The 25320-nt window shown below is 47.9% G+C and overlaps 1 protein-coding gene and 1 long non-coding RNA gene across 4 annotated transcripts in view; one reads left to right on the top strand and one right to left on the bottom strand.

Moving 5' to 3' along the window:
- The window catches only part of ARHGAP22 (Rho GTPase activating protein 22), a 234616-nt gene that overhangs the window by 50215 nt on the left and 159081 nt on the right, over positions 1–25320 (top strand). For 2 of the 3 annotated variants that reach the window (XM_074958574.1, XM_074958575.1), the window contains exon 3: positions 7238–7325. The exons of the other annotated variant lie outside the window; for it this stretch is intronic. In XM_074958574.1, coding sequence (XP_074814675.1) covers positions 7238–7325 — 88 coding nt within the window. The remainder of the gene's footprint in view (positions 1–7237; positions 7326–25320) is intronic. 3 annotated transcript variants of the gene reach the window in all.
- LOC141990849 (uncharacterized) overlaps positions 4682–25320 on the bottom strand; it is a 31191-nt gene continuing 10552 nt past the window's right edge. The window contains exons 2-3 of the long non-coding RNA XR_012640275.1: positions 10604–10656; positions 4682–4870 (exon numbers count right to left, since the gene is read on the bottom strand). This is a non-coding gene — a long non-coding RNA (uncharacterized LOC141990849). The remainder of the gene's footprint in view (positions 4871–10603; positions 10657–25320) is intronic.

The raw sequence follows: 25320 nt of genomic DNA, 5'->3' as shown, positions 1-25320 counted from the left end.
TTATTTACAGGGTGTTTTACGAAATGCCAGAAAGATTGGACAGTAGCGAGCTAGACTCTGTTATCCACCAGAGAAGTCTCTTATCACCTGATGGGAGCTGTTGTGAGAGAGCAACTCCACCCAGGTCAGTCAGACAATATGCAGGTGGGGAAGACCATACTGGAGGCTGCTGTGACAATCTGTCCCTTCACCATGGACTCATGATCTAAAAGTACTTTCCAGAGAGAGGCCTGAATGGCAAACTGCAGCTCTTGATCCAACCTCTAACTAAATTCAAGGGTGTCCGAAATCTGAATTCAGATTTCAAGCTTGTGTCTTGTACCTTTTTATGGGCTGGGGAATGAACTGAAGACATGTCACCCTCGATCCACTGCCGATCTCCCGCGGATTTCAGTTGGAAGTTGGGACAAAGATCAAGGGTAAAATATGGTCTGTCATTAATATGTGGCCTTCTAGTTATTCATTACCTCATAGTCCCATTCAGCATCACTCTGTTGCTATGTTGTCTCACCACCCTGTATTTCTTTTCCTTCTCCGCCCTCCTTTTCTCTGTCTTTCCTTCTCCTCCTTGTCTTTGTGTCTCTCCACTGTTCTTCCCTCTGCAGTGGAGCTGGTTGAAAAATGGGCTTTTTGCCTTGGAAAATATTAAAGACCATGCACGGAAACTCATTTTAATCAAAAAGTTTCACTGAAAAGTTGGAATTTTCAGTGAAAAAGTGAAAACAAAAACATCTTGATTTGGAGGTGTGGTTTAGGTGCCTCAAGGTCCTATTGTCCCCTATAGGCTAGGCTCTCTGGTCAGACTACATCTCCCGTGATGCACCGGTCTCTCTGGCTAAGGTGCATTATGGCAGATGTAATCTGGCTGTTAAGCCCATGGAGGAGAACAGGGGGAGGAGAAAACCACTCTAGAACTCCCATGAGGCACCACAGCAAACTATATCCACATTTTGTCCAAAATATTCCAGTTTTCGGGCATTTGGGTTGTCAATGAAAAATCTAAATTTTCTGCAGAAGGACACTTTTTACAAAAAACATTGTTTAGACACAAACCCAATTTTCCCTCAAAAATCAGTGCTAATGGAAAACGTTTGACCTGCCCTGCTCTAGATGTCCAAGTCTTTCTCCCTCCCCCATTCCATTCTCTACAACGATCAGCAGTTAAACAGCTAATGCTGACACGTCAGTGTCGATATTGGGCTTTGTCTGGAATAGAACTGATTTGGCTGTATTGATTTCCAAACTGCCTGGAAAAAGCCAGGCTGGGCAAAAGAGACCCTCATTGATTCCCCACCAAAATGTCCCTGTAGACAACCCTCTCACCTTCAGAGCACGTTCAGGTGTGGGGTTGCAGCCGCTTTTCCAGTTTAGTGCCCCCTTTAGCCATTCTGGTTCCACGATGATCTGTCATTTTCTGTGGCTTCATCCTCCAGTCAGATCATTACTCTTTGTTCATCCCGGAAGGGGAATGCACTAAATCCCAAAAGAGGAAACTCTAATGGTCTTTATTCTGAACTTTAAGCATGTGCTGAAGTCCCATTGAAATTAGTGAGAGTTAAGCATGTGTTTAAATGCTTTGCTGAGTCGGGAGAGGGGCCGGAAAGCAATTCTGAAACACCTGTTGGCTAATAATTCCTTTCCGTTGCTCTTTAGCTTCCCTGTGTAATTTCCTTATCCTTTTTCCTATCATTGCCAGCAGCTTTGGAAGTCCATGTGCCTTATGGCAGGCGAGAACTGATGTAATATGAGAGTCATAGATATTATGTTAGAATGAACAAAAAATAAAATGGAATGTCAGGCCAAAATCTGAGATTACTTGGACCAAAACACACCTGAGCTTTGGGAAAATTTGGAATCTCGGTCCAAACTTTGAGGCTTGTGCCCATCTCTAATTAAAAATAACTGGATGATCAACTCCTAATGGGTCTATATTATATTGTATCTGCCAATGGTTTGCATGTATATGCATCCCAGTGAATGGCTGATGAGCACATGGCCTTCAACTGCATGAAAAAGTTTGTTGAGTCAGTTCTGTGCTCTCTTGATAATTTTTTTCCCTTTTAAAGGCCCTTTCTGCGCACTTGTCTCTGTGATAGAGAGTTGAATCATTGTGTTTTACCAGCATGTTTGCATTAATGACATTTTAGTGCTCATTGGCATATTCCTGATCTGTGTCCTGCTGACAAATGCAGAGTTCAAGAGGAAGAAGCGAGTTGTTGCAGCTGTGGCATTTAGTCTCATTAATGATGTGGAATGATGGATCCAACAGCTCCCTGGCTAATGGAAGCTCAACTTGTTAAGTTGCCATGTTGTGCTTTTGCAGTTTAGGTGAAGATCTTTGTAGCAGTATATTCATTATCTTAATTTCATCTAAATAATTTCCTCCTGGGCTAAACCTGGCATACTGTAAATAATGTGCAAATCCTAGAAGAGAATGGGTTCTCTGTCTAGGACAGCCAAAATACTGGGCCAAATTCAGTAGACCTGTCTGGGAAATGATTTCATTTACATGTGATAAATTTCAAGTTTTTGATGACAAACCAAAAGCTCACACAAATTTGGGTTTAAAACGGAAAAATCTTTGGGTTTTTGGGTTTTCAACAAAACCACAAATCTTCATCAAAAACCATTTTTACCTTTAGAGAAGGAAACCCTTTTTTTTTGATGGAAAAACCTTTTTTGTGTAAGATTTTGGCTAGCTCTAAAATCTAATCCTGGTGTAAGCAGATGAAATTCAACTGAAGCCAAGGGAGTTGTTGTAACCCATCTGTATTTGTCTTGTTTTATGTAACTAGCTCCCTTGATGCAAGTCAAAAACAAGAGGCCAAATAAAGAATGGGCCATGGAAACTGAACTCCCTTCTCACCCTTAAACGTGGTCCCTCTAGCTCAGCAATGAGGCTCTTTGACAGGGCAGCACTGGGGAGATTGGCCTCTCCACTAGATGTGGATAAATAGAGGACCTCAGTCTTCAGGACCATCAGCCTGATATCATGTTCCACATTGGCATGAGACTTCCTCATCAACCCCCTCCAGTCCAGGAGGAGGAAGCTTCACAGGGAGGCTCTCTGTGACTGAGGAGTCTTGCTTCATCTATTGGCTATATTGATTATTTTAAATCCCTAATTAGCAAACTGATGAGACCTCTGAGGTTTGATCAGTTCTAGCACCAGACTCTCAGGCCCCGTAGAATTAGAAGTACTGACTGGTTGGGAACCCCAATGTGCATGGTGGCATCACTCACCCTTAAGGAAAAGCTGAGTTTTCAATATTTTAACACTGTTAGTAAAAACACAAACGTTCCAATCCAAACAAGAATACAGCAGTAGTGCAATATTAATTTGACGTCCCTTGTCATATCATACTCACCTAGAGATAGAAAGCAGGTGACAGCCCATGGGGTTCTCTCCTGTCTCTCTCATGCCATGCGAGTCCAGTGGTCAAGGTCTTGTTTCCCTAGACTGTGGTTGAGCCTACTACAGGGTCTGAAGACTGCCATGAATTTCCATAAACGTGTTCTGCATCCTTTGCCCATAACTAACATCCTCATCCTAATAATGTTGGGCTGTCCTTGTCCTACAGATCAGTATTGTAATTATCCCAGACTTATTAGCATATATGTCTGTTACTGTTACAATCTTGCAATTATGCATCTGCTGATGGTCCTGTCCCAAAATACCCCAAAACTAGTATCAACTGACTTCTTGCAGTTACCTATCAGCGTTTTATGCAAGATCTCAACAAAACTGCATATTGCAAAATATCTTATACCAACTTGTGACTTACATAAATTTCCCAGCAGTGACTGTATGCTACAGCCTATAGTCTTTACATTAATAACCTATAGGTTTGGGCCTATAGGTTCCTTGCATTCCTGCTAGAGATGATATCTTAGCTGAAGCTAACTTAAAAACCTGTAAGGTACCATGTAAGCTCCAGGGACCTATTTTCGTTTCCTAGTTGTCTGCTTTGAGGCAGAGTTCTTCTGGGCAGAGTCATCAGACTCCTTTGTGGAGCAATGGGTGTTGCCTAGGGTTCTCTGCTCCATATCCCCATTCGGTTCCCAGGTTTTAACCTTCACTCCTGCTCCTGTTTTCTTCTTGTCCCATGCAGTCAGTTGATTCCTATCCTGTGGCCCCTCCCTTGCCTGCGGGGGGTGGGCCTTTAGTTTCTGGTGGGCTCTGCCCACCTTTCCAATGTTTCAGATGGGCTGCTCCCATGTACCCCAAAGTCTTGAGACCTCTTCATCAGCCTCCTCCTGACAGTTGTTCTGCCACAGGAGCCATGGGTGGGCCATCCAGCAGTAGATGGTCCAAGTCCCTCCCGGAGCTTGGCCAGCCCTCTTAGCACTCTGATTTCAAGTACTGTGTGCCAGCTGTTGGCTTTCTGTGACTCAACTCCATCCTTCCTTTCTCTTTCAAATGAACATTTTTCAAAGCCACGTCAAATTTTCCATAAAGAATTTAACAATTTTTTTTAAACCCAGGCAAACCCATCTGTTGTAATTATATTAAGTACAGGGGGGGAATTCTTTGAAAATCCAGGGAAATTAAATTGAGAAAATGACATGAATGCATTAAGACTGCACAGTTTCACTTTTGCAGCCCTGCCTTTTTGTTATTTAAAGTCCCAGCAGAACCCCTAACCAGGCTGGGTGATATTATTTTGCTTCCTCTTCTTCTGGTACACTGTTCCTCTTGCTCTCTGCAAAGGAACAGCAATAGTGTGTTTCATTAAATATACAGCACAGATGCGGCAGTGTTGCCCAGTGGATAGATGACTGGAACTCGGAAGACCTGGGATCAGTTCTTTGCTCTGTCACTGGCCTTCTGGGTGACGTTGGGCAAGTCACTTCGTCTCAGTTTCCCCATCTGTAAAATATGGATAATGATACTCTGCTGTAAAGTACTTTGAGATGTATGAATGAAAAAGTGCTACATAAGAGCTAGGTATTATGTGCAGTGTAACCAAGGTAATTTTGCTGTTGAAACTAACTTTTGCATTTCCCAACTTTTTGTGATTGTTAACCTTAATGATGCAGCAACATAGGGTTGGTGGGTTTTTTAGCATTTATTATTGTCTGTTCCCTAGTTGAGGAGTCCCATAAAATCTGGAGTGGGTTATTAATTCACTGGACTGTAGCCTTATAAACTCTGGAGTGATTGTAACATGTAATTCACTGGAATGGAGTACCAAACTCTGGAGTGGATTCTTTCCTGAGTGTCACCATTCTCAATTGACACTAATCTCCCTCATTAAGAGGAGCTGAATAAAGCTCCCTCCAGAGTCCATAGATGCCACTACAAGAGTTGGCCAGACAACTCCACTCAGACAAGGGTGCTGCCTCCCCCACCACTTTGTTAGGAGTGGACCCGACTCTCCATTCCCTACCAGGTTTTAGTGAGATGCCTGTTTGCCCCCTCTATAGCGACAGGATGATCCATCCATTCAGAGCAGCGAGTTATTTTAATGAAGTGGGCTGTATGAAAGTGAGTCCCAACTCATTGCATCATGAGGCTTGATGAATCCAAGCTTATTTACCAGCTGACAATATTTTCCAGGTCAAGAATTGCTGCTTCGGTAATTTATGTCTGGTAATTTCAACATTATACACTCAAAGAAAAGAGTAAAATCTTAATTCATTTACATTTAATACCAGCTGGCTCCTTGGTTTATTACAGTAATTTCTCCAAAGAAAGCAACTGTGCAAAAGACATTATTCCTAGAGAAAAAATTATGCAATAACATAAATGAAAAAATTAATTTACTGTCTTTCCAGCTACCCAAGGAAGAATGCAAAGGTCACATGGCAGGTTTTATTCCTTTAATCGAAATTCTGGGTTCTCTCATCCCCATCAAATACCAGAATTGTGTTACTTGAATAACACAAACTTGGAAGCAGATGGAGAATCTAATTGGGATTGATTTTGATTACCAGCATTGCATATTATACACGCTCCATTGTCTCTTGGGTTTGTCTATTGTTAAAATGATTTGAAAGCCGATAACAACTGTGTGCATGAATATAAATGATGACTGCAGGGCGTACATTGTGTTCTCATTTGGAATCTGGGTGTCATGGATGTTGTAGTGGAAAAAATTGTCACTGGGCCACAAACAGCTTCCTGCAAAGGCAGGTGGGCTCATTGGGGACAGGACATCCATGGGGGACAGGTCCATCTGCCCCTCACCACCTTTCTCATCTGCCAGCCCCTCTGGCCCGCCATTCCACTCTTCACCTCACATAGATTCCTAAGAACCTGAAGTGGGAACTTTTTAGCCAGCTCCCTCTGGTCTCCCACAGCAGGACTTCAAAGGGAAGTGCTGCCTTCCTCTCCCAGCCCATAATAAGGGGAGGGACTTTCCTCTCCATGGTAATGGGCGGCCCAGCTGTGCACCACTGGGAGATGGTGGATGGCTGTGACATCCCTCTAAAGGCCTTTCTGGCAAATCCAAATATACCATTGAACCATCAGTGCCCCCAGCTGCAGACAGCCATAAACTCTGGGGGCATTTGGACATGGAAGCAAATGGAGTGGCTCAGCTCTCTCTTGAGATACAGCCTGGGATTTTGGGACTAGAGAGAGGAGTCTGGACCAGGATTCAAATTCCTCCAAGGTCCAAGGGAGTTTGGATCAGCTGATCTGCTTCAAATGCCTCCCTCTGCAGCGAGGGAGCCAGTGAGAGCAATTGGGTGTGCAGCACCTCTGAAAATCAGGCCACCTAGATATGGATGTTGGTGTGTAACCTTAGCCACCTGTGAATGAGAAGTTTGGCTTTCAGACCACAATCAGAGAGAGAGAGAGAGAAATTAAGGAGAACAGATGTTTTCAGACTAGACGAATAAGAAATGGCATTAGCAGACCGGGAGATACAGGAAGGCTGTTCCCAATGGCAGAGGTAGTGCTGATGTCAGAATTAGGGATCCTTGGAGTGGCGAGTATCTCCTTATCTGACTGAACATGCTGGGGCTCAGTAAGAAATATCAGTTGAGGGAGAGGAGAAGACTCTTGCATCAACAGTGGCCAGATTGTGGGAAAGGACAGAGGAGGCAAGTGTTAGACAGGCAGACCCAGAGAAGGAGGGAGAGACCAGAAAGAAAAGGGTGGGGTGGAAAAGAGAGATTATCAGTGAGAGAGAGGGGTCTAAATCTGCAAAACCCTGTTCTGTGTTATCATCCCTTCCCTGCTTTCTTCATGGCCTTTCCCCCTTCACTGGTATTTCTGTGTCCATTACAGGGTTTCATTCCACTGCAAGGCAATCAGGTGAGCGAGCTGACCCCTCATGCTGAGGAACCAGGGAAACACCTCTTTGAAATTGCCCCAGGTAGGCCATTATTTCCTTTTCCTTCATACCTGACGTGGTCCTGCTCACAACCGCCATTTAACACAGTAACTGACCAGCCAGGCCCATTTCTGTTCTGAGAGGTCTGATGCCATGTGCACAGTATCCAACCATCAGGTTCTGTTGTAGAGCAGCTCAGACCTAGCCTTATCTGCCACGTAATCACTTACCATGGACTGGTTTGATAGCTCTAGGTATGTTTAGGGACACGTTCTGCTCTGTCACAGATTTACCTGGCTGTTGGAAGGAAGTTCTTTGGCTTTTCAAAGTTTTCACTGATCCCATGAAAATAAATAATTCACAATGTTTTTATCTCATTCCAGTACACAGTATTTTGTAACCTGTAGGTGAATTTGGGAAGAAGGACCCATAAGTGGTTCACAGTCATTTAGACTGGGATGTTCAAAGGGAGCATTTGAAAATCATAGCCTTAAGACTCTGTGGTTATTGTCAGTCATTCTGTTACCTGGGTCGAGTCCTTGTTAGGTCATCTCACAGGTGTCTCCAGGGGCAGTATGTGGCTGACATTTGTCCCGTTTCCTGTATGCTCCCTGCAGCTGAAAATCATGCACCTTTTCATAGCTTCTGGAAGAGAGACTCTTCCTTTTTACAGCTTTATTTTGTCTCATGTCTATTCTGTGGGCTCTATCCCAAAAGGCTTTCCAGAGCTCAGCAATGCAGTTACAGAGATGGATGCAAGGAAGATGGGAGAGCAATTTAGAGGCACAGGCAAGGGGGAACAAGGATGCCTTCTGCTGGAATTTGAAATGCATTTGAGAGCTTCAGGGAGACTGTTGCGGATGGCAGGAGCTGCAGAGGAGCAAGCTCTTGCACCAATAGCAGGGAAACTCAGATCACTGCAAGAGGAGAGAGAGGGGAGATAGATGAGACCAGTAAGGTTGGCTGGAGCTAGTTGGTGGAAGGATTTATGAATGAGCTCCTGGAAGGAATGGGGAGCCGAGGAAGGTGTCTGAGGTTGTCAGTGCACTCTCTAGCAGTGGTTTATATGCGCTGGTGGATTGCTTGCTTTGCCGTTCACATTGTCCATCTCCCCTGCATGGATTAGCTGTCTCCTTCCTTGGTGTTCTGTTTCCCCGGGGTGCTGCTGCTGCTATCGTATCTCAACAAACTCCAGCCTAATGCAATTACATCTAAATGGACTGGCTCTCCCAAGGCAGGGTACATTTGTCCAGGCATTGTGCATTAGCGCTGGAGGCAGGGGAGCCTTGCTCCTGCTATCTAACCCAACAGGACTTCCACGGCCCATGTTCTATCTTAACTCCTCTTGTCACAGTATCCGGCAGAGTATGGGAGACAGATAGTGCTGAAAGGCTTTCAATTACTGCAGCAGCCAGGCCATCGGAATACGCCACCGCAACAGCATTCTAGTTGACTCGCTAGAAGTTTCCTGGAAGAGAAGGACACTTTCTTCTCCCTCATCACTGTCTGTCATAAATACTCATGTGAGTTACCGATCAGGCAGGCTGCACCACACTGGCTGTATTCCCACACCCCAAGTGGGGGTGGGGGCTGGGTCGTTATTTGCATGGGAGCTGGGAGACCTCCAGGAAGTGGGGTAGCAATTAGTACCTGGGGTTCCTTCCTCTAAGCCAGTTCCCCAGCTTGGTGCTATCATAGACTCAGAGAACATAGGGCTAGAAAGGCCCTCACAAAGTTATCTAATCCTGCCCGGCTGCACAAAGGCAGGACCAAGTAAACCTAGAGCTGGCTCTCCATGACGAGTGTTGTCTAATCTGTTCTTAACCTCCAGTGATAGGAATTCCACAACCTCCCTTGGAAGCCTATTCCAATGTTTACCTTTCCTCATAGAAAGTTTTTTCTAATATCTATCCTAGTTCTCCCTCGCTGCAGATTATGCTTATTACTTCTTGTCCTATCTTCAGTGGGCATGGAGAACCATTGATCACCATCCTCTTTACAACAGCCCTTGGCATATTTTGAAGACTCTTCTCAGGTCCCCCCCTCAGTCGTCTTGTCTCAAGGCTAAACATGCCCAGTTTTTGGGTTTTTTTAAACTTTTCCTCCCAGGTCAGATTTTTCTCAACCTTTTATCCTTGTACTGCCTGGGGTGTGCCCTTCACATGAGCCATAAAAGCAAAGCTTGGTTATTCAAGATCTCACAGCATCTTTATTAGAGTAGCAATCGGTATTAACCCTGTTGTCCTGGCTGAATTTCAGCTTTTGGCAGCTCTCCATTTGTCCTGCAAATTCAACTGGGGTAAGAGGTTGTTTTTTCACTTCCTGCCTTGAACTGTTAGATGGTGTTACTGTGCCCTATTAAACAACCTAGAAGTGGCTGCATTTCGTGGGGTGGGTGCAGCAATCCGTGTGGCTAGCTTGCAGAGTGATTTGGGCTCTTTTGGGATAAAGACTGCTGTTGGTCAGGAAGCTTGTTAGCCTGCACACAGGGGAAGGGTGGCCTTGTGTTTAAGGCACTAGACTGGGACCTAGGAGATCTGGGTTCAATACCTGCTGTTACTAAAGACATCTTGGGTGAGTCACTTAACTTTTCTGTACCTCAGCTCAGCTTGTGGAAAATTTGTATAAAGCTTCCCTACGTAGTGGGGGTGCTGTGAGGCTATGGCCATTAATATTTGTGAGCTGCTCAGACAGCATGATGTTGAGGCTATTGAAAAGTCTATATTTAGCTAATGCACATCCGCAGAGAGTCACTTGGCATTTACATCATTGGTGGATGTGGCCTGGAGCTGTCCATATCCTGCTTGCATCACATCTGCCCCAGGCTGTGTTTGGCCTGAGATGTCATTGTTTTGCGTGTGCTATCTGAAATGGCTTTGGTTGTGGACAGCTCCAGGCCTGCCGTGCACAGCTCTTTAATGGATGCTGTATAGAAGAGGAAGGATGGATGATTGTATGGCTAAAGTCTAGGTGTTAGTGTCAGGTCATCTGGGTTCAGTCCCCAGCTCTGACCCAGATAAGCTGTGTGACTGGGGGAACTTCATCACCCTGCGACTCATTTTCCCTATTGTAAAATGGGGGTTATACACTTGTAAGGATAACAATACTCACTCTTCATAGTGGAGTTTGGGATCTTGGGATAACAAGGGCAATCTGTGTGTGTTAATGGTTTTTATTGTACATGTGACTGGAAGGGAGAATTGTTTAAAGAAAGAAATTCAAGACCAAAGTATGTTATCCTTACTGATAATATTGCTGCCACCAGGTGTCTGCAGAAACCCAGTGTCTGGTACAGCGGAAGGGTGAAAGCTTTGTCTTACCTGGTCTGCAAGGAAATGCTGAGGCTCCGTAAAGTCTTTCTGGCACAAGCCACCTGCAAATAAATGTGTGATTAATAGCCAGGGCTGAGTAGCCTAGTTCCCAGAACTGCTGCTCGGCCTTTATCAGCTTTTCTATGCTGCAGGCTGCTGTAGCAGTGTCCTCAAAACACAGGGCCGGTAGTAACAGCATATCCCATATTGTAACAGAGTCTGTATTGATTTTCTGCTGAGTAACAAGAGCTAATGATGGGCACTTAGTATTATTCATGTTTCATTGAGTCCCTCTCCAAGCTGTATAATGCAGCTGGGGGGAGGGTTAACTAGGGACATGAGAGAGGCTGTGAAGCTATTCTCCAGCCAAAGGAGAGTTAGAGAGCTGGGGGTGTGGCTCGGTGACCCACTCCCTGGCAGGCAGAAGGCTGGCTGCATGAGGAGTCCCTGAACTAGAGCCTGATTAAGCTACATGCAGTGGGTGAGTCATTCCTGTGCTAGGCTCAGTCAATCCAAAAGCCAGGAGCTGGTCTGGTGACTGCAGGGCAGGTGTATAAGCCTCACAGGAGCCATAGAACCTGTTCAGTCTGCCCTTGGGACTCTCCCCTGTCTGATAGTGGTGACAGACTCCACCTGCTCCAGTCCAGCTCCCTGTCCTACGCTTGCCTTGTTTGGACTCTGCTTTTGACTCCTGATTCTGGGTCTGACCTCCAGCTCCATTTCCTGGGTTGACTGCCACCGCACTGACAATTAGGCCCAATTTCCACTGCTCCAACCACTGCTGCACATAACAAAATTCATGTGGTGGGGGTGGGGCCGAGGGGTTCAGAGTGTGGGAGGGGGCTCAGGCTGGGCAGAGGTTGGGGTGGGTGGGGGGTGAGGGCTTCGGCTGGGCTAGGTATGAGGGGCTCAGGGCTGGGGCAGAGGGTGGGGGTGGGGGATGAGGGCTCCAGCTGGGGGTGCGGGCTCTGGGGTGGAGCCAGGATGAGGGGTTTGGGGTGAAGGCTGCCCCGGGGCTATGGTAGGAAGAGAAGATGCCCCACAGCTCTCTCTCCCCGCAGCAGCACCTGGGCTCGCGGGAAGAGGCACCTCTCCCTGTCTCGGCAGCTCTGGGGCTGAGGCTGCGGGATAGGCACCCCTCCCCCAGCCGCAGCAGGTCTGGTCCGGGGCTGGGTTGGGGCCAGGGGAGGGGTGCCTGTCCCCCGGCCGCGGCAGGGCTGGGGCTGGGTTGGGGCCGGGGGATGCAGGTTCAGTCCGGGGCTGAGTTGGGGCCGGGGGAGGGACGTCTCTCCCCCAGCTGTGGCTGGTCCCGGCCAGGCGGGTTCCCTGAGCACCTGCACAGCACTTAATAGGATGCTGTGCAGCCGTGCAGCTTACAGGGAACTTAGGACTGAACCAGGATCTCTGGATCTAAAAGAGTAAACTACTACTGCTGGAGGTGAAGGACCAGCTCTGTTAGCATGGAGGCAGTAGCAGACTTAAACCATGAAGGCAGTAGCTGACTCAAATCTGGACAGTGGTGGGAGACGCAGCCACAGTGTTAGCCTGGGTTACAAGGGCGCACAAGGATGGTAAAATGCTGTAAGCAATGCTGGGAGCATCTAATAGAGCAGGGGCGGGCAAACTTTTTGGCCCGAGGGCCGCACTGGGTTTCTGAAATTGTATGGAGGGCCGGTTAGGGGAGGTTGTGCCTCCCCAAACAGGCAGGCATGGCCCGGCACCCGCCCCCTATCCGACCCACCCGTGCTTCTCATCCCCTGACTGCCTCCCGCCGCCCCTACCAACCCCTCCTCTCCTTCCTGACTGGCCTGCCCCAGGACCCCTGCCCCCATTCAACCCCCCTGTTCCCCACCCTCTGACCACCCCGACCCCTATCCACCCCCCCAGCACCTGACCACCCCCCGAACTCCCCTGTCCTCTATCCAACCTCCCCCCCCCACCACTCCCTGCCCCCTTACCGCACTGCCTGGAGCACCAGTGGCTGGCAGCACGGCTGCATCAGGACAGGTAGCCGCACAGCACAGAGCACTGGGTAAGGCCAGGCTCTGCAGCCATGCCGTCCAGAGCATTGTGCCGGTGGCGCAGCGAGGTAAGGCTGCGGGGGAGGGGGAACAGCAGGGGAGGGGCCGGGGGCTAGCCTCCCGGACCAGGAGCTCAGGGGCTGGGCAGGACGGTCCTGCAGACCGGATGTGGCCCGTGGGCCATAGTTTGCCCACCTCTGTAATAGAGTAACCACACTTAGAGATGTAGGGCCTGGTCTCGCTAGAGATCAGGGGGAGCTTTCCTAGAATAACAACTGCTCCCAGCCTCTGATCTGGCGGCAGTGATACTTTAATGCCCTGTGGCAAGCTGGCTCTAAGCTCAGCTGCCAGGCCTCCTGGTTTCTGCAGCAGTCTGACACTGGCTGGAAGTTCCTCTGAAGGATCGGGCACAGTCAGCGCTACAATGGAATCTGAATGATAGTGTCTCCCCAGTGCCTCTTGGGATATTGATTTCCCTGGTAAGTTCAGCTGATTTTAAGCTGTCCCCAGTGTTCCATTTTCAGTAGGGCAGAGATCTCTGTGTTGGCAAGGCTTACCTTAGAGGTTGTTATAGGGTGGAGGGTAAAGAACTGTTGGGACCAAGGAAGGCATACACGAATGGGGCTGAGGAGGCAGTTGAGGTGCTTGGCTGGAGGATGGGGCAAGAGTACCTCAGGCCTCTGAACAGCCCCGATGGTAACCAACTGCTATGCTGCCTCCCACCCCAATAGCCCCCGCTGCATCCAACCATGATGAATCAATACACTGACCAGGCCTTTCTGCTGATGTGATAGTTAATAACATTGCTATTTACATTGAAACTCAATGACAACAGCGTTAACAGCCCCTTGAGGTGAATGGAGCAGTTCATACCTCTCCTTAGAGCTGTTGTTTCAGGCTGCCTGCAGACTCAGACAGACATCAGTGCATCAGTTAACCTTCCAAACATGTGGCAACTGTATCTTCAAAACCACAAGGGCTTTGGCAACTCTTTTAAAAAGAAAATTTAGCCATGGAATTACTGCGATTTGCTCAAATTCCATGTTTTGTGGCATGACTTTCACAGCAGATATAAAAGATTATGGGCCCAATTCTGCCATCATTACACTTGAGTAATGGCTTCTAATAAGAGAGTAGCTCTACTGAAGCCAATTTATTTGAGGGCCAGGTTCTGGCCAAATCTTGTGCAGTGAGGAACCCAATTTGGGTCCTATCCAGACCTTGCACAGAGCCACAAGAGACCCTGTTCCCGCATGCACTGTATGCCCAAAAGGGGTGTGTGGGGGGGGAACAGGGTGAACGGGCCAGGCAGTGTAGCAAGGATGCTGCCCCCTTTCTATGGATGGTGTTGCAAATGCTCCCCAGGAGGGCTTCCATCTGTGTCTGCCACATTGCCTCCCGGAGTTCAGCACGCAATGCAGCACCAAGGACCGACTTTTGTGCCTCCAGTGGGTGAGGGCTGGTGCGTATGACTAAAGGCGATCAGGCCATAGGTTGAAAGACATTAGCTTTTCTTTTGTCATGGCAAGATGAACGTCACCCACACACCTGAAATCCTAGAGCTGTGTGTGGCCCAGCAGAACAAGACATGTGAAGTCATCTCATCCTTTCCTCCCCAGTCCTTACCATGTCAGGGTTTAATTAAAATAATTAGAGGGAAAAAATTGCTTAATGCCTCCATTTAAATATAATTCAATGTTCTAATTACAGCAGGAAATCCGAATTGCTGCCTGAAGTTCAGTTAACTCCAGAAGCCCAGTGTTAGCAACTGTCTCTGTTTTTCTGGGCATACATTTGTGTGACACTGGGCTTTTTTTATGGTTCCAGACAGGAAGCAGTAAAACTAGAGGACCCATAATTAGCCTTACTTTAAATTGTCGGCCTAATCCGACACACACTCACACATGGTCTCTAAGTGTGTCAGTGACCACACTGGCTTCAATGGAGATATCCCAGTAAGGATTACTTCTGAGCATTGGTGTTTACAGGATCAGTCCCCCAATGCCCTCCCTGTGGCTGGCAGGTCTGAGGAATATTTTAGTGCTGAAAGCCCTGTGTTCTGCTCAGCCTGATTTACGGCAGTTCCAGTTATTATCAGTTCCTCCTGAGAGCCTGATACCCATTGCTGCTCACCTATCCCCCCAACCCCCATGGCTGGTTTTCACAGCTTATAGACGCAGAGTGTAGATATGCCATGGCTTTAATGACAGGTTTCAGAGTAACAGCCGTGTTAGTCTGTATTCGCAAAAGAAAAGGAGTACTTGTGGTACCTTAGAGACTAACCATTTTATTTGAGCATAAGCTTTCGTGAGCTATATGAGCTTATGCTCAAATAAATTGGTTAGTCTCTAAGGTGCCACAAGTACTCCTTTTCTCATGGCTTTAATGTGCTTCTCCAAGCAGGGTATTCTGTTTCGCACTAGATGCATGGGATTGATTCCTCTGGGTACTGTGAGGGGCTCCCGGTGGAGCAGGGAGTTCATAGGGGTTGTATGCATGGCCTCCTGGGAGTATACTTATCACTCTGGGCTGGAAGAAACCCCCAGACTAAAGCTCTGCGACACAGGCCAGTGTTCTCACTTAGTATGTCGTGATCTTGACCTCTTGATCTGCATGAAATGAGACTGAAGGCAGCAGTATGACCAGCGGAGTGAGTGCACCCCAGATCAGATTGAGGAGGAAGGAACGCCCCCCTGGGGCACTGAGCCCAAATGTCTTCCCAAAAGCAGAGACGCTTCCCCTGGCTGGAGCAGCTTTCATAAACCCCTGACCATGGCTGATGTCATCAGACTCTGCCTTCTTCAGTTTGCAGGACATGTGCCATCTGCTGATTGGCTGTTTGCTCTGCCCTTCACACCCTACCTCTCTCCCTGTCTGTCACTCCAGGACCAGCCCCCATCCTCTACCTCCCACCTTCCCTCCCTCTCTCCAAATGTCCCTCTTTTCCACTACCTTGGGTGACAGACTGGGGGTGTTTGTGTCAAATTGCAAACCCCATTTTGATGGTAACCTTCCCTTTTACACTGTAACATCAATTAAACCATCCAGGGTGTGTTGGAAAAAAACAGCCTTGTCCTGACAAGTCCTGTGTCTACTAGACAGTGGGTGCTCCGAAGAATGGGGGATACCTCAGAGAAGATGTTCAGTGAAAGCCATAAAGGGGGAATCGACTCTGATTGTCTCTCAGCTACTGACCCATCCACAAGAACCATGAGCTCCCGCCACAAAAAGCTGCAGTTCCCCTGCAACAGCACGTGAGCAGAAATGGGACAGAGACAGATCTAAGCCAGGGGTTTTTCTACTGCCATATGTCAGCAGGAGTTGCTGGAGGGAGTGAAAGCGGAAGAGACTCTGACTCACCTAAGGATGCTGACTTACAGAAAGACTGAGATCAGACTGAGAGGTTGCCATCAGGAGTTTATTTTCCAAAGATCTGTAATTCCCTAGTGCTTTTAGAGAAAAGTGGCTGTGGTTAAGAAATTCCTTTGTTGAGCCTGGGTTCCTTGCTGATGCTCTGCATTCACAGTCTGGGGACAGAGAGTGGAGAGCTGCCAGTAGCTTCGAATGCTGCTGTGCCTGCACTGGGGTCAGGGCATGTTACAGGACCTTTCCCCAGCTTTGGTTTTAGCCCCTGCCCAAGCCTCCCATGGTTCAGAGTATGTGCTAATATGTAGCAGCCCTTCTGTATCATTAGTAACAGCTTTGTCTTTGGGAAAGCTAGATAGATTTTTCTCCTCTTACCAAGTGAAGGTCTAAGGTGTGTCTTGTGACCCATCACCCTGGCACGTGTGCAGGGAAAGAGGATGACGGTGGCTTTAAAGATGTTCTGCCAGGAGTCGCACAGACACTGAGCCTGGGAAAACATGCTCTAGAACGGCCCTAGAGCCTGGACTGCTGTCCCTTTTAAGATAACGTCTTGGCCTGGGAATAATGTCTGAGATCTGCTTAGCTTTTGTCAATTGCAGGTCCCTTTATGTGCAAGCTAAACACAACGTGAGCCTGCCTGTGTTCCTGTGCTGAATTGCCACCTTTCAAGTTGTGGTCTGCAAGAAATGGTCTCTTTGGCCCACACGGCAGTATCTTTTCAGCTACCTTTACTCATGCAGGTTCCAATCCCATTCTGAGCACTAGATGGTGCTGCTTCTTGCTGCCATGCCTTTAGGGCTCACTTTCCGTTATATTTTATTAAGTGACCAGAACCTTTCAATCATAGGGCTTCTTTAAATGAAAAATTATTAACCACAGTCATTGTCTGATCAAAAGCAAATCATCAATACACTACAGTTCTTCAGTAGCGCTGTCCCACACACACTGAGCTACCACACACTTGGGACTGTGAACAAAGTCTGGCATTTTATGTTTTCTTTCTTTGCATTGGCTTTTCAGTGAAATGAATTTAAATGATTTTGATTCAGCATCCATAATAAAAGTGACTCAGTACAGACGAGATGAGCTCCCTTCCTGGGGTATCTTTGTCTGTATAAATCCATGGGGTGTATTTATAGCCCTGAGCACCTGTAGTTCCCTGGATTTCAGTAACAGAACCCAGAAGTCCTGAGCAATGTTTCCTCTAATTTTTTCTACCCATACGAGGAATGAATTTTGTTGTGTGGCACCAATATTAAGGTGATGTATGCCACCAGCAAAAACAAAAAACCCCAGGGCGGGGGGAGAAGCATTTCTCCCTGCTGCACCCCCAGGACTGTGGACAGGCTCTATCAATTTCTACTTCCAATTGGAACATCCTGTCCCTTGCGCGCATGCAACCCTTCAGGATCTGACAGTGCTGCGTAGGACTACTGCCCTTGGGAGAATGACTCAGGCATGGGACCCCATGGACCCTCTCCAACAAGACCAAACCACTTCCAACTGCACTTACTGAAAGTGTACTTAGACCTCCTTTCATGCTTTCTGCAGCTGGTGTTGAAAATGGTTTGGGCCAGCCTATACTGGCAGCTAACATATTTCAAGGGGAACCAGGAGGCAGCCATAGTTTGTCAATCATGGGTTCCTTTCCTAGGGTATGCAGGGCCTATGGGCTGCATCTGCATTGGACATCTAGGGGACAGTGACCCCAGGAACCCTTTTATTCCAGATTATAAACTGATTTTGCCTTGGTTCAGTTATATTGCATGCTTGATCCATCCCAAGTTATGCTGGCTCCAGCTGGCATGACCCTGGGCTCAGGGGCAGTGTAAGATCCCCCAGGAAGGGGGGCAGTGACAATGCAAGGCTCTCACAATCCTGGGACCCACAGCTCCAATATGCCAGCAGGGCTTTTGAAACCCAGGCCTCAAGTTAAAGCTGCCCTCTAGGGTTGCCAGCTTTCCGATTGCAGAAAACCAAACACCCCTTCCCCACCCATGCCCCTAGGCCCAGCCGCTGCCCTGCTCCTTCTCCGAGGCCCCACTCTCTGTTCACGCCATACCCTCTCCCCCCATCGCTCACTCTCTCCCCACCCTCACTCACTTGCTCATTTAACCAGGCTGGGGCAGGGGGTTGGGGTGCGGACTACAGCTGGGGGTGCAGGCTCTGGGCTGGAGCCGGGGATTGGGGTGCAGGAGGGAGCTCCAGGCTGGGGCCAAGGGGTTTGGAGTGTGGGAGGGGGTGCGGGCTCTGAGAGGGAGCTTGGGTGTGGGAGGGGGCTCAGGGATGGGGTAGGGGGTTGGAGTGTGGGATGGAGTGAGGGGTGCAGACTCTAGTTAACTCAGGCAGCTCCTGGAAGCAGCGGCATGTCCCCTCTCCAGCTCCTAGGCAGAGGGGCAATCAGGGGGCTCCACACACTGCCCCTGCCTGTAGGCGCCACTCCCACAGCTCCCATTGGCCATGGTTGCTGGCCAATGGGAGCTACAGAGCCAGTGTTTGGGGTAGGGGCAGCACACGGAGCTCCCTGGCCACCCCTGCGCCTAGGAGCCAGAGAGAGGACATGCTACTGCTTTGAGGAGCCAGAGCAGGCAGAGAGCCTGCCTTAGCCCCACTGCACTGCCAACTGGACTTTAAGCAGCGCGGTCAGTAGTGCTGACCAGAGCCACCAGGGTCACTTTTCAACCGGGCATTCAGGTCAAAAACCGGACGCCTGGCAACCCTACTGCCCTCCCTCTGGAAGCATCAGCAACCTGGCTTCCTTTGGGAGGAAATGCCGTGTAGCCTCTGGTAGCATGCAGCCCCAGCTCTGTGGCTAATAGCATCTCATGCTGGCATGTTTACTCTTCAGATAGCTACAGGCACTCTCAGGGGCACCCCTTTTCCTGGCTGTCTTTCAGTGCACACACCGGCTTTCAGGAGAAAGGGCTGTTTTAACAACTTCAAACAAATCAACACATGGCCCATTGGGAGAGGAGCATTAAGCCTAAATAGCTTCATAAATAATTTCCTGCTAGCAGAGTGTTGTTAAACTGTATTCACCAGCTGTTCCCAGGTGATTTTCCTTAACACTTTATATTCCTCAAGCCCAGTGTCTACCAACAGGAAATATGTATGGCCCAATAGACAGTATTGTAACATGTACCCAGCTGCTTGGCTGATGCAGAACAATGGGCCAGGCTAGCTGTACACTGATGGTGTGACCCTCATCTACGAGAATTGGATTAGGGAGAGCCCTTACCTGATCACTCTCGTTACAGTGTGTATGTTAACACCCATTGTTCCATGTTCTCTGTGTATATAAATCTCCCCACTGTATTTTCCACTGAATGCATCCGATGAAGTGAGCTGTAGCTCACGAAAGCTTATGCTCAAATAAACGTTAGTCTCTAAGGTGCCACAAGTACTCCACTTAAAACTGTAGCGAGCTTCACATTATCAACCCCTGCAGCTTCTTCCCACTAAGCCAGTGCTCCAGCTAGGTGTTAAGGCATGCTCTGCTGTTGAGAGCACTGCCTTCAAGATGAAATGAAAGGCCAAAGCCTCTTGTGACCACTGAAGACCCTCTAGCATTCTTTACGAGAGCAGGTTTATTGGGTACCAGTGCCCTGGCCAAATTACAATTTATAACAATTGTAGAGGTATTCTGCCTTCATAAAGTTTCCTGTCAATTTCAGTCAGAAGCAGTATTGTTCTTCACTTCCTGACCTGTTCCTGCATGTTGTGCAGTGGGATTACACTGTGTTTCACCCCAGAGGTAGCTGCATTTAATTGCCGGCTGAATGATCTGATTGATGCAGTTTGGCATATCCCTTTTATGCATTGCTTTGGGATTCTTCAGGATCATCAGTGTTATAGAAATGGGCCTAATGGACAGAACGCTGAAGTAGACCCAGGGAGACTTGACTTCTGTAAGTTCTGCCACTGACCTACTGGGTGACTTTGGGCAAGTCACTTTGCCTCTCTGTGACTCAGTTTCCCCACATGGGGATAATAAAACAGTGCTTTGAGATCTAAAGAGGTGGGTATTATTATATAAAATAGTGCAATAAAATGGACTACATGCAGCACTTTAATGGCTCACATTACACTGTAGGTCAGTGGTCCCCAAGGTGGCTGTGCTCATTGGCGGCATTTCGGCAGCAAAGTGTTCGGCGCCCACCACAGTCTTCTGGGAATAGCAATATGCTCTTCCCACAGGAAGGTTGGGGATCACTGCTGTAGGTGATAGTAAATGCCAACCCTGAAATTCCCTTTTACTGCATAGAAAGGGACAGAAAATCCATGAATGAGCTACGTGTGGGTTTAGGCCCTGATCCCACACATGCTCCCATGAGAAGTCCCATTGAAGACAGCTGAACTCCCCCTGTCTACAAGTGTTTGCAGGATCAGGGCCTGTCTGTGTAATTGATATATGGCCTCACAGCCCTAAATGAGTTAAACACAAGGCTGGTTTCTGGTTTGGCATAACTTGTATTATGGCTATAATGAAGTTTGGGCTCGTTGGCCAGGGCCTACCGGCAATATTGAGCTGAGATGGCAGGTAGGTTCACTTGCGCTGTCTTCCCTCTTGATCTCATGCATCTGAGATGTCCAGTGGTCAGAATATCTGCTGAGGCTGCACGTTTTCTTTCACTCTGACAGTGGGAGGAGTAAATCAATGTGTCTCCAGGGGGCAGATAATGTTTCAGGTGCAGTATATTAATGCTTATGTTTGTCTTGCCATTTGTTCTTTTAATATTCAATTTATGAGACTTTGCAGCAGAGCAATGGAAGCAGAAAGCTGCTCATGCAGTTCACTCTCAAACGGCTTCTCTTATGCTAGATATTTTCTTAAAGCCACATCCGGCCATCTTAGATTATGAGGTCAGAAGGGATCATTATGATAATCTAGTCTGACCTCCTGCACAACACAGGCCAGAGGATTTCCCCCAGTGTTTCCTGCACTGAGCCCCAAAACACATGGAACAGTGCTGCCTAAATAGGGATCTGAACTCCCACCAACTCCAGTGGTGCAGCAGGGAGTCTTACTGTCTGAAAAAAGAAAAGGAGTACTAGTGGCACCTTAGAGACTAACCAATTTATTTGAGCATAAGCTTTCGTGAGCTACAACTCACTTCGTCTGAAAGGGATGATGTAATGTAGATCAGGCCTGAAATTTTGGCTTTGTAGGGAAAAAAATGCTTTTACCAAACCTCTGATGGAAAAAAAAGGTGGGCTCCACATGCAGCCACAGGCTCTGTGTGCTGTTGCTATTAATTCTAAACAACTGATGTTGGGGACATGCCTGCAACAGGTTTTTGACCCTCCTCCACCACACATTTCAAGTAGCACTGATTTCTTAAGAGTCTGTAGTCTGGTGTCGCTGTCCCGCCCTTGTGTGTGTCTTGTCCTCTCTGCTCTGGGCGGCTACGTTCCCTCCTATTCCCAGACAGGTTGGCCTCCACCCTCTGTAAGCCAGACACCCTGCATAGATATCCCAGCTCCTCACTCTAGGAGGATAACTTGGAGGAGAGACAAATAGACTGTTTAAATGTATGCTTGGGTCGCATATCTTCAAGCAATTCCCAGGAGCACCCGTGAAAGGATTAGTTTTTTTGAAGTCAGCTGCCCCCCCATATGCCCTAAGGAGCCGCATCCTGCCCTCCTGGTAAATCAGCCGTGACAGTTGGCCCCGCCTTGTGATGCATCCTTCTGATTCCCACTTTAGGAGTTCTCCTCCACAATGGTCTAACTGCTCCTATTGGTAAAGCTCCCACACCTTTCAGCTGGAGCAGCATTAGGCCAACACTAAGCGCATTTAGACCTCCCACCCAGGCGGGGTGGATGAGTGGTTAGGGCACTAGCTGAGGAGTTGGGAGATGTAGGTACAAACTCCTGCTTCATCACAGACTTCCTGTGGGACCTTGGATAAGTCACTTAAGCCCAGATTTTAACAGGTATTTAGACGTTGCTGTTCTCAGTGTTGCAACCCCTTACTGATTTAGGAGCCTGAATTATTTTCAGAGGGGATTTAGGCCTTTAAGAGCTTAAGTTCCTTTTGGAAATGAGAGGTGAGCTCCTAAATCAGGGAGTCATTGCAATGCTGAGTGCAGCAACGCCTGTATACCTTTAAAAGTCTAGATTTGGGCTTGTCTTCTGGCATCACTATAGTGATGTAACTCCCCAAGCACACACTTATTCTGGAATTATACAGCTGTAGTCATGTTGGTCAATTTCCCCATGCAGACAAGCCCATAGTCTCTGTGCCTCAGTTGCCTCGCTCTACAATGGGGATAATGCTCTACCTCACAGGGGTGCTGTGAGAGTAAACACATTAAGGCTCTCAGATATCATGGTAATTGGGGCCTATGGTGGGTTTTGTACCTCATCAAAACCCTTTCATTCGGGGGGGTGTGTGTGTTAATCCCACCTCCTACACCGGTTCTACCTCCTCTCTGGTAGTCAGGGCTGTATGGCCCAATGGCCAGAGTCCTTCTAAATCTTCTTCCCCTGGTGGGATAGCACAGTCTAGTGGCCAGAGTCCCTATAGTGCATTCCTAAAGCAGCATGGCCCAAGTCTCCCAAAACTCTCTTCTCCTGGTGGGATAGCATAGCCTAGCAGCTGGAGTCCTAAAGCAGTGTGGCCCAAGGGCCAGAGTCCCTCTAAGTCCTCTTCCCCTTGTAGGATAGTGCAGTCCAGAGTTCATCTATCTCCTTTGAGGTAAGGGAGGGGTCAGTGAACTATGTCATCACAAAAAAGGTGGGGGGGGGGTTTAGAGACCCCAGGCCCACCCACCTTCACCAGGCTCCAACCCAGGGCCCTGTCATTGACTGTGTGATCCACCCCAGGTCAGAGGGGAATCCTACCATAACACGCTGCCCTCAGAGTGGTGGGAGATACCACTCCCTTCCCTGGGTCACTTCCTATTCTCCAAACGTAGCAGTCCCTGTGGCCTCAAGGTCTTCAGGTTCCTCAGCCCCCAGCACTCCCAGGGGTTCCAACAGCTGCCAGTCTGTGGTCCCACTTCCTGGCCCCTCATCTCCCTCCTGCACAAGTCACCACTGCTCCTGGGCTGAGCCTCCACTGGGCTTCCTCCTTCCTCAGCCACCAGCCCTGACTGAGCAGCTCTGCAGGCTTTTATACTTGACTCCCTGTTGGAGCATGCCCAGAAGAGCCTCAGGGGCATGGCTTCCTCTGCCAGCAGGGAAGGGTTAACCCCCTCAGTCCCAGTGCGGAGCCAGTCTGCCCCATCACAGGGCCATAGACACACCATGAGTTTCTGTGGCATACTTCCCCTCCAGTAGCTCGTTCAATTTCAGCTGAGCTCAGAGGAATTAATCTCTTACTTTTATACTCAGTAGTTTTCATAGGTGACCTCCAGACTGCTGTTACAGTAACTCTTCACCATTACTCAAGGTGCAGGAGGATGTTTAGAAGGGAGAACCAAATTTAACCAGGGAAGGAAAAGTCACAGCTGCTCTCTCTGGGTGAAACAAACATTTGATTTCTGCCAGACACATAAATAGTCCACCCAACAGACTTCCCAGTGCATTAGTGGAAACAATCTGTGGAGTGGCTAACAACAGGCATTAATTACCCACTGCCATTTGTTTTCAAAATAAAAACTATTTAACATAAGTTCAGTATTTTCAGCCATCAGACTGCAAGTCCTTTGGGGCACAGATCATCTGTTTGTACTGTCCATTACTAGGGATAGGCCTAAACCGAAATGATTCCCAAACGCTTTTTTGCTGTGGTGACTATAAAACACTCAACAATGATTAGGCTGTTTCCCACACTCCCCTGTTTTATACTGAGATTGTCAAATCTTTGGGTATGTGTGACATACAGTATGTATGACGCATAGCGCAATGGGGTCCTGGTCCGCGATTGGTTCTTCTAGGTGCACTCACAATACAAATAAGGTCCATGTCCCCTGACTTAGAACCTTCTGCAGGAGTGAGTCTATGCCAGAGCTGAGTGAATCATTGATTGTTTTAGTTTGGGGACCTGCCCACAAAATCTGACAAAAATTAGTTTGGTTTTTGATCTTTTGGGGGTACCAAAATGGAAGAAAAAACCCCAAATTTTATTTTGGGTTGAATGAAACATTTGTTTCGGGTCAAACAAAACATTAATTTGGGGTCAAAACAAGTTTTGGGGGGTGTTTTCATTTCAGGTCCTTTTGGGGTGTTCGCTTTGTTTTTAATAGCTAAATTTCAAAGTGAAACACATTTCAAAACAAAAAGTTCAAATGTTCCCTTTTGAAATGGCCAAACTGAAGCATTTCAACTTTTCTAATTTGTTTTCCCTTTTTTTCAGCTTTAAAATTATTGGCTGCATTTGGGCTGAATTCACTACTTTCAATGACATATCCCCCCCAGATGGTTTTGGGGGGTGGGGTGCAAATTTACTATTTACCATGAAAATCCAGCTCTATTCTGCCCCCTACAGGCTGTCTGCTGAGAACAGCATAGGAAATAGAGCCCAGATTTCAATGGGCACCTTTGTGGATGTGGACCGAGTTTCTTTTCCCCTGACCCAGGGATTCCCGCAGGAGCCTTCTACTACCTACAGCTCTTATACCCCACTGAGCTACTTACTGGCTTTTATGAGGACCTGGTAATCTTCAAGCTGTCACCTGATCCTTGGCCTCACCACCACAGCTGGTAGGCTGCTGATTAGTCAGATGGAGCTTGTCAAGGTTCCTTCCCCACTCTGAACTCTAGGGTGAAAGACCCCCTAAGCTTATTCTTACCAGCTTAGGTTAAAAACTTCCCCAAGGTACAAACTTTGCTTAGAGCTACTGCTTCCGGCCATCGGGTGGCAAAATCCATGAAAGTTAGAATGTACTGCTTTCCTCTGGGTGTCTTTTTCAGAAAAGGACCCAGAATATCCACAGCTACTCACTGAAATGGATCCTCAATGATGGCGAGTGGCTGTAGAGGGGCTTTGACCTGGTCTGGGGTTTTCCCACTCTTTGGCACACCTCACAAGACCTGACATAGGTAGAAACATCCTTGCCCATTCCCTCCCAGTGGGATGACTTTCCCAAAAGGTCTTTGGTTCTGTTCACCCCAGCATGGCCACTAGGATGATCGTGGGCTAAGCTTAATAGCTTTACCCGGTACCTAGTTGGAACTACCAACTGTCTCTGAGGATGCCAGTCTTCCTGGTGTCCACCAGAAAGAGTTTCCTTGTATAAAAGTCCTCTTTCTACAACAAACCTGGATCAATTAGAAGAGCTGAGAGGTGGTGGGTGGCTCCGTGCCGCCGTCCAAGCTCTCTGGAGGCTTTCATCTGCTTCCTGTTAGGTCTGGAACTGTTCCCTTGATGCTGGAGACATCAGTTCCTCATTG

This window comes from Natator depressus, chromosome 7 (genome assembly GCF_965152275.1).
Source record: "Natator depressus isolate rNatDep1 chromosome 7, rNatDep2.hap1, whole genome shotgun sequence".
NCBI lineage: Eukaryota > Metazoa > Chordata > Testudines > Cheloniidae > Natator > Natator depressus.
The sequence above is the reverse complement of the archived record's forward strand: the minus strand, read 5'-3'. Positions and strand labels throughout refer to the sequence as shown.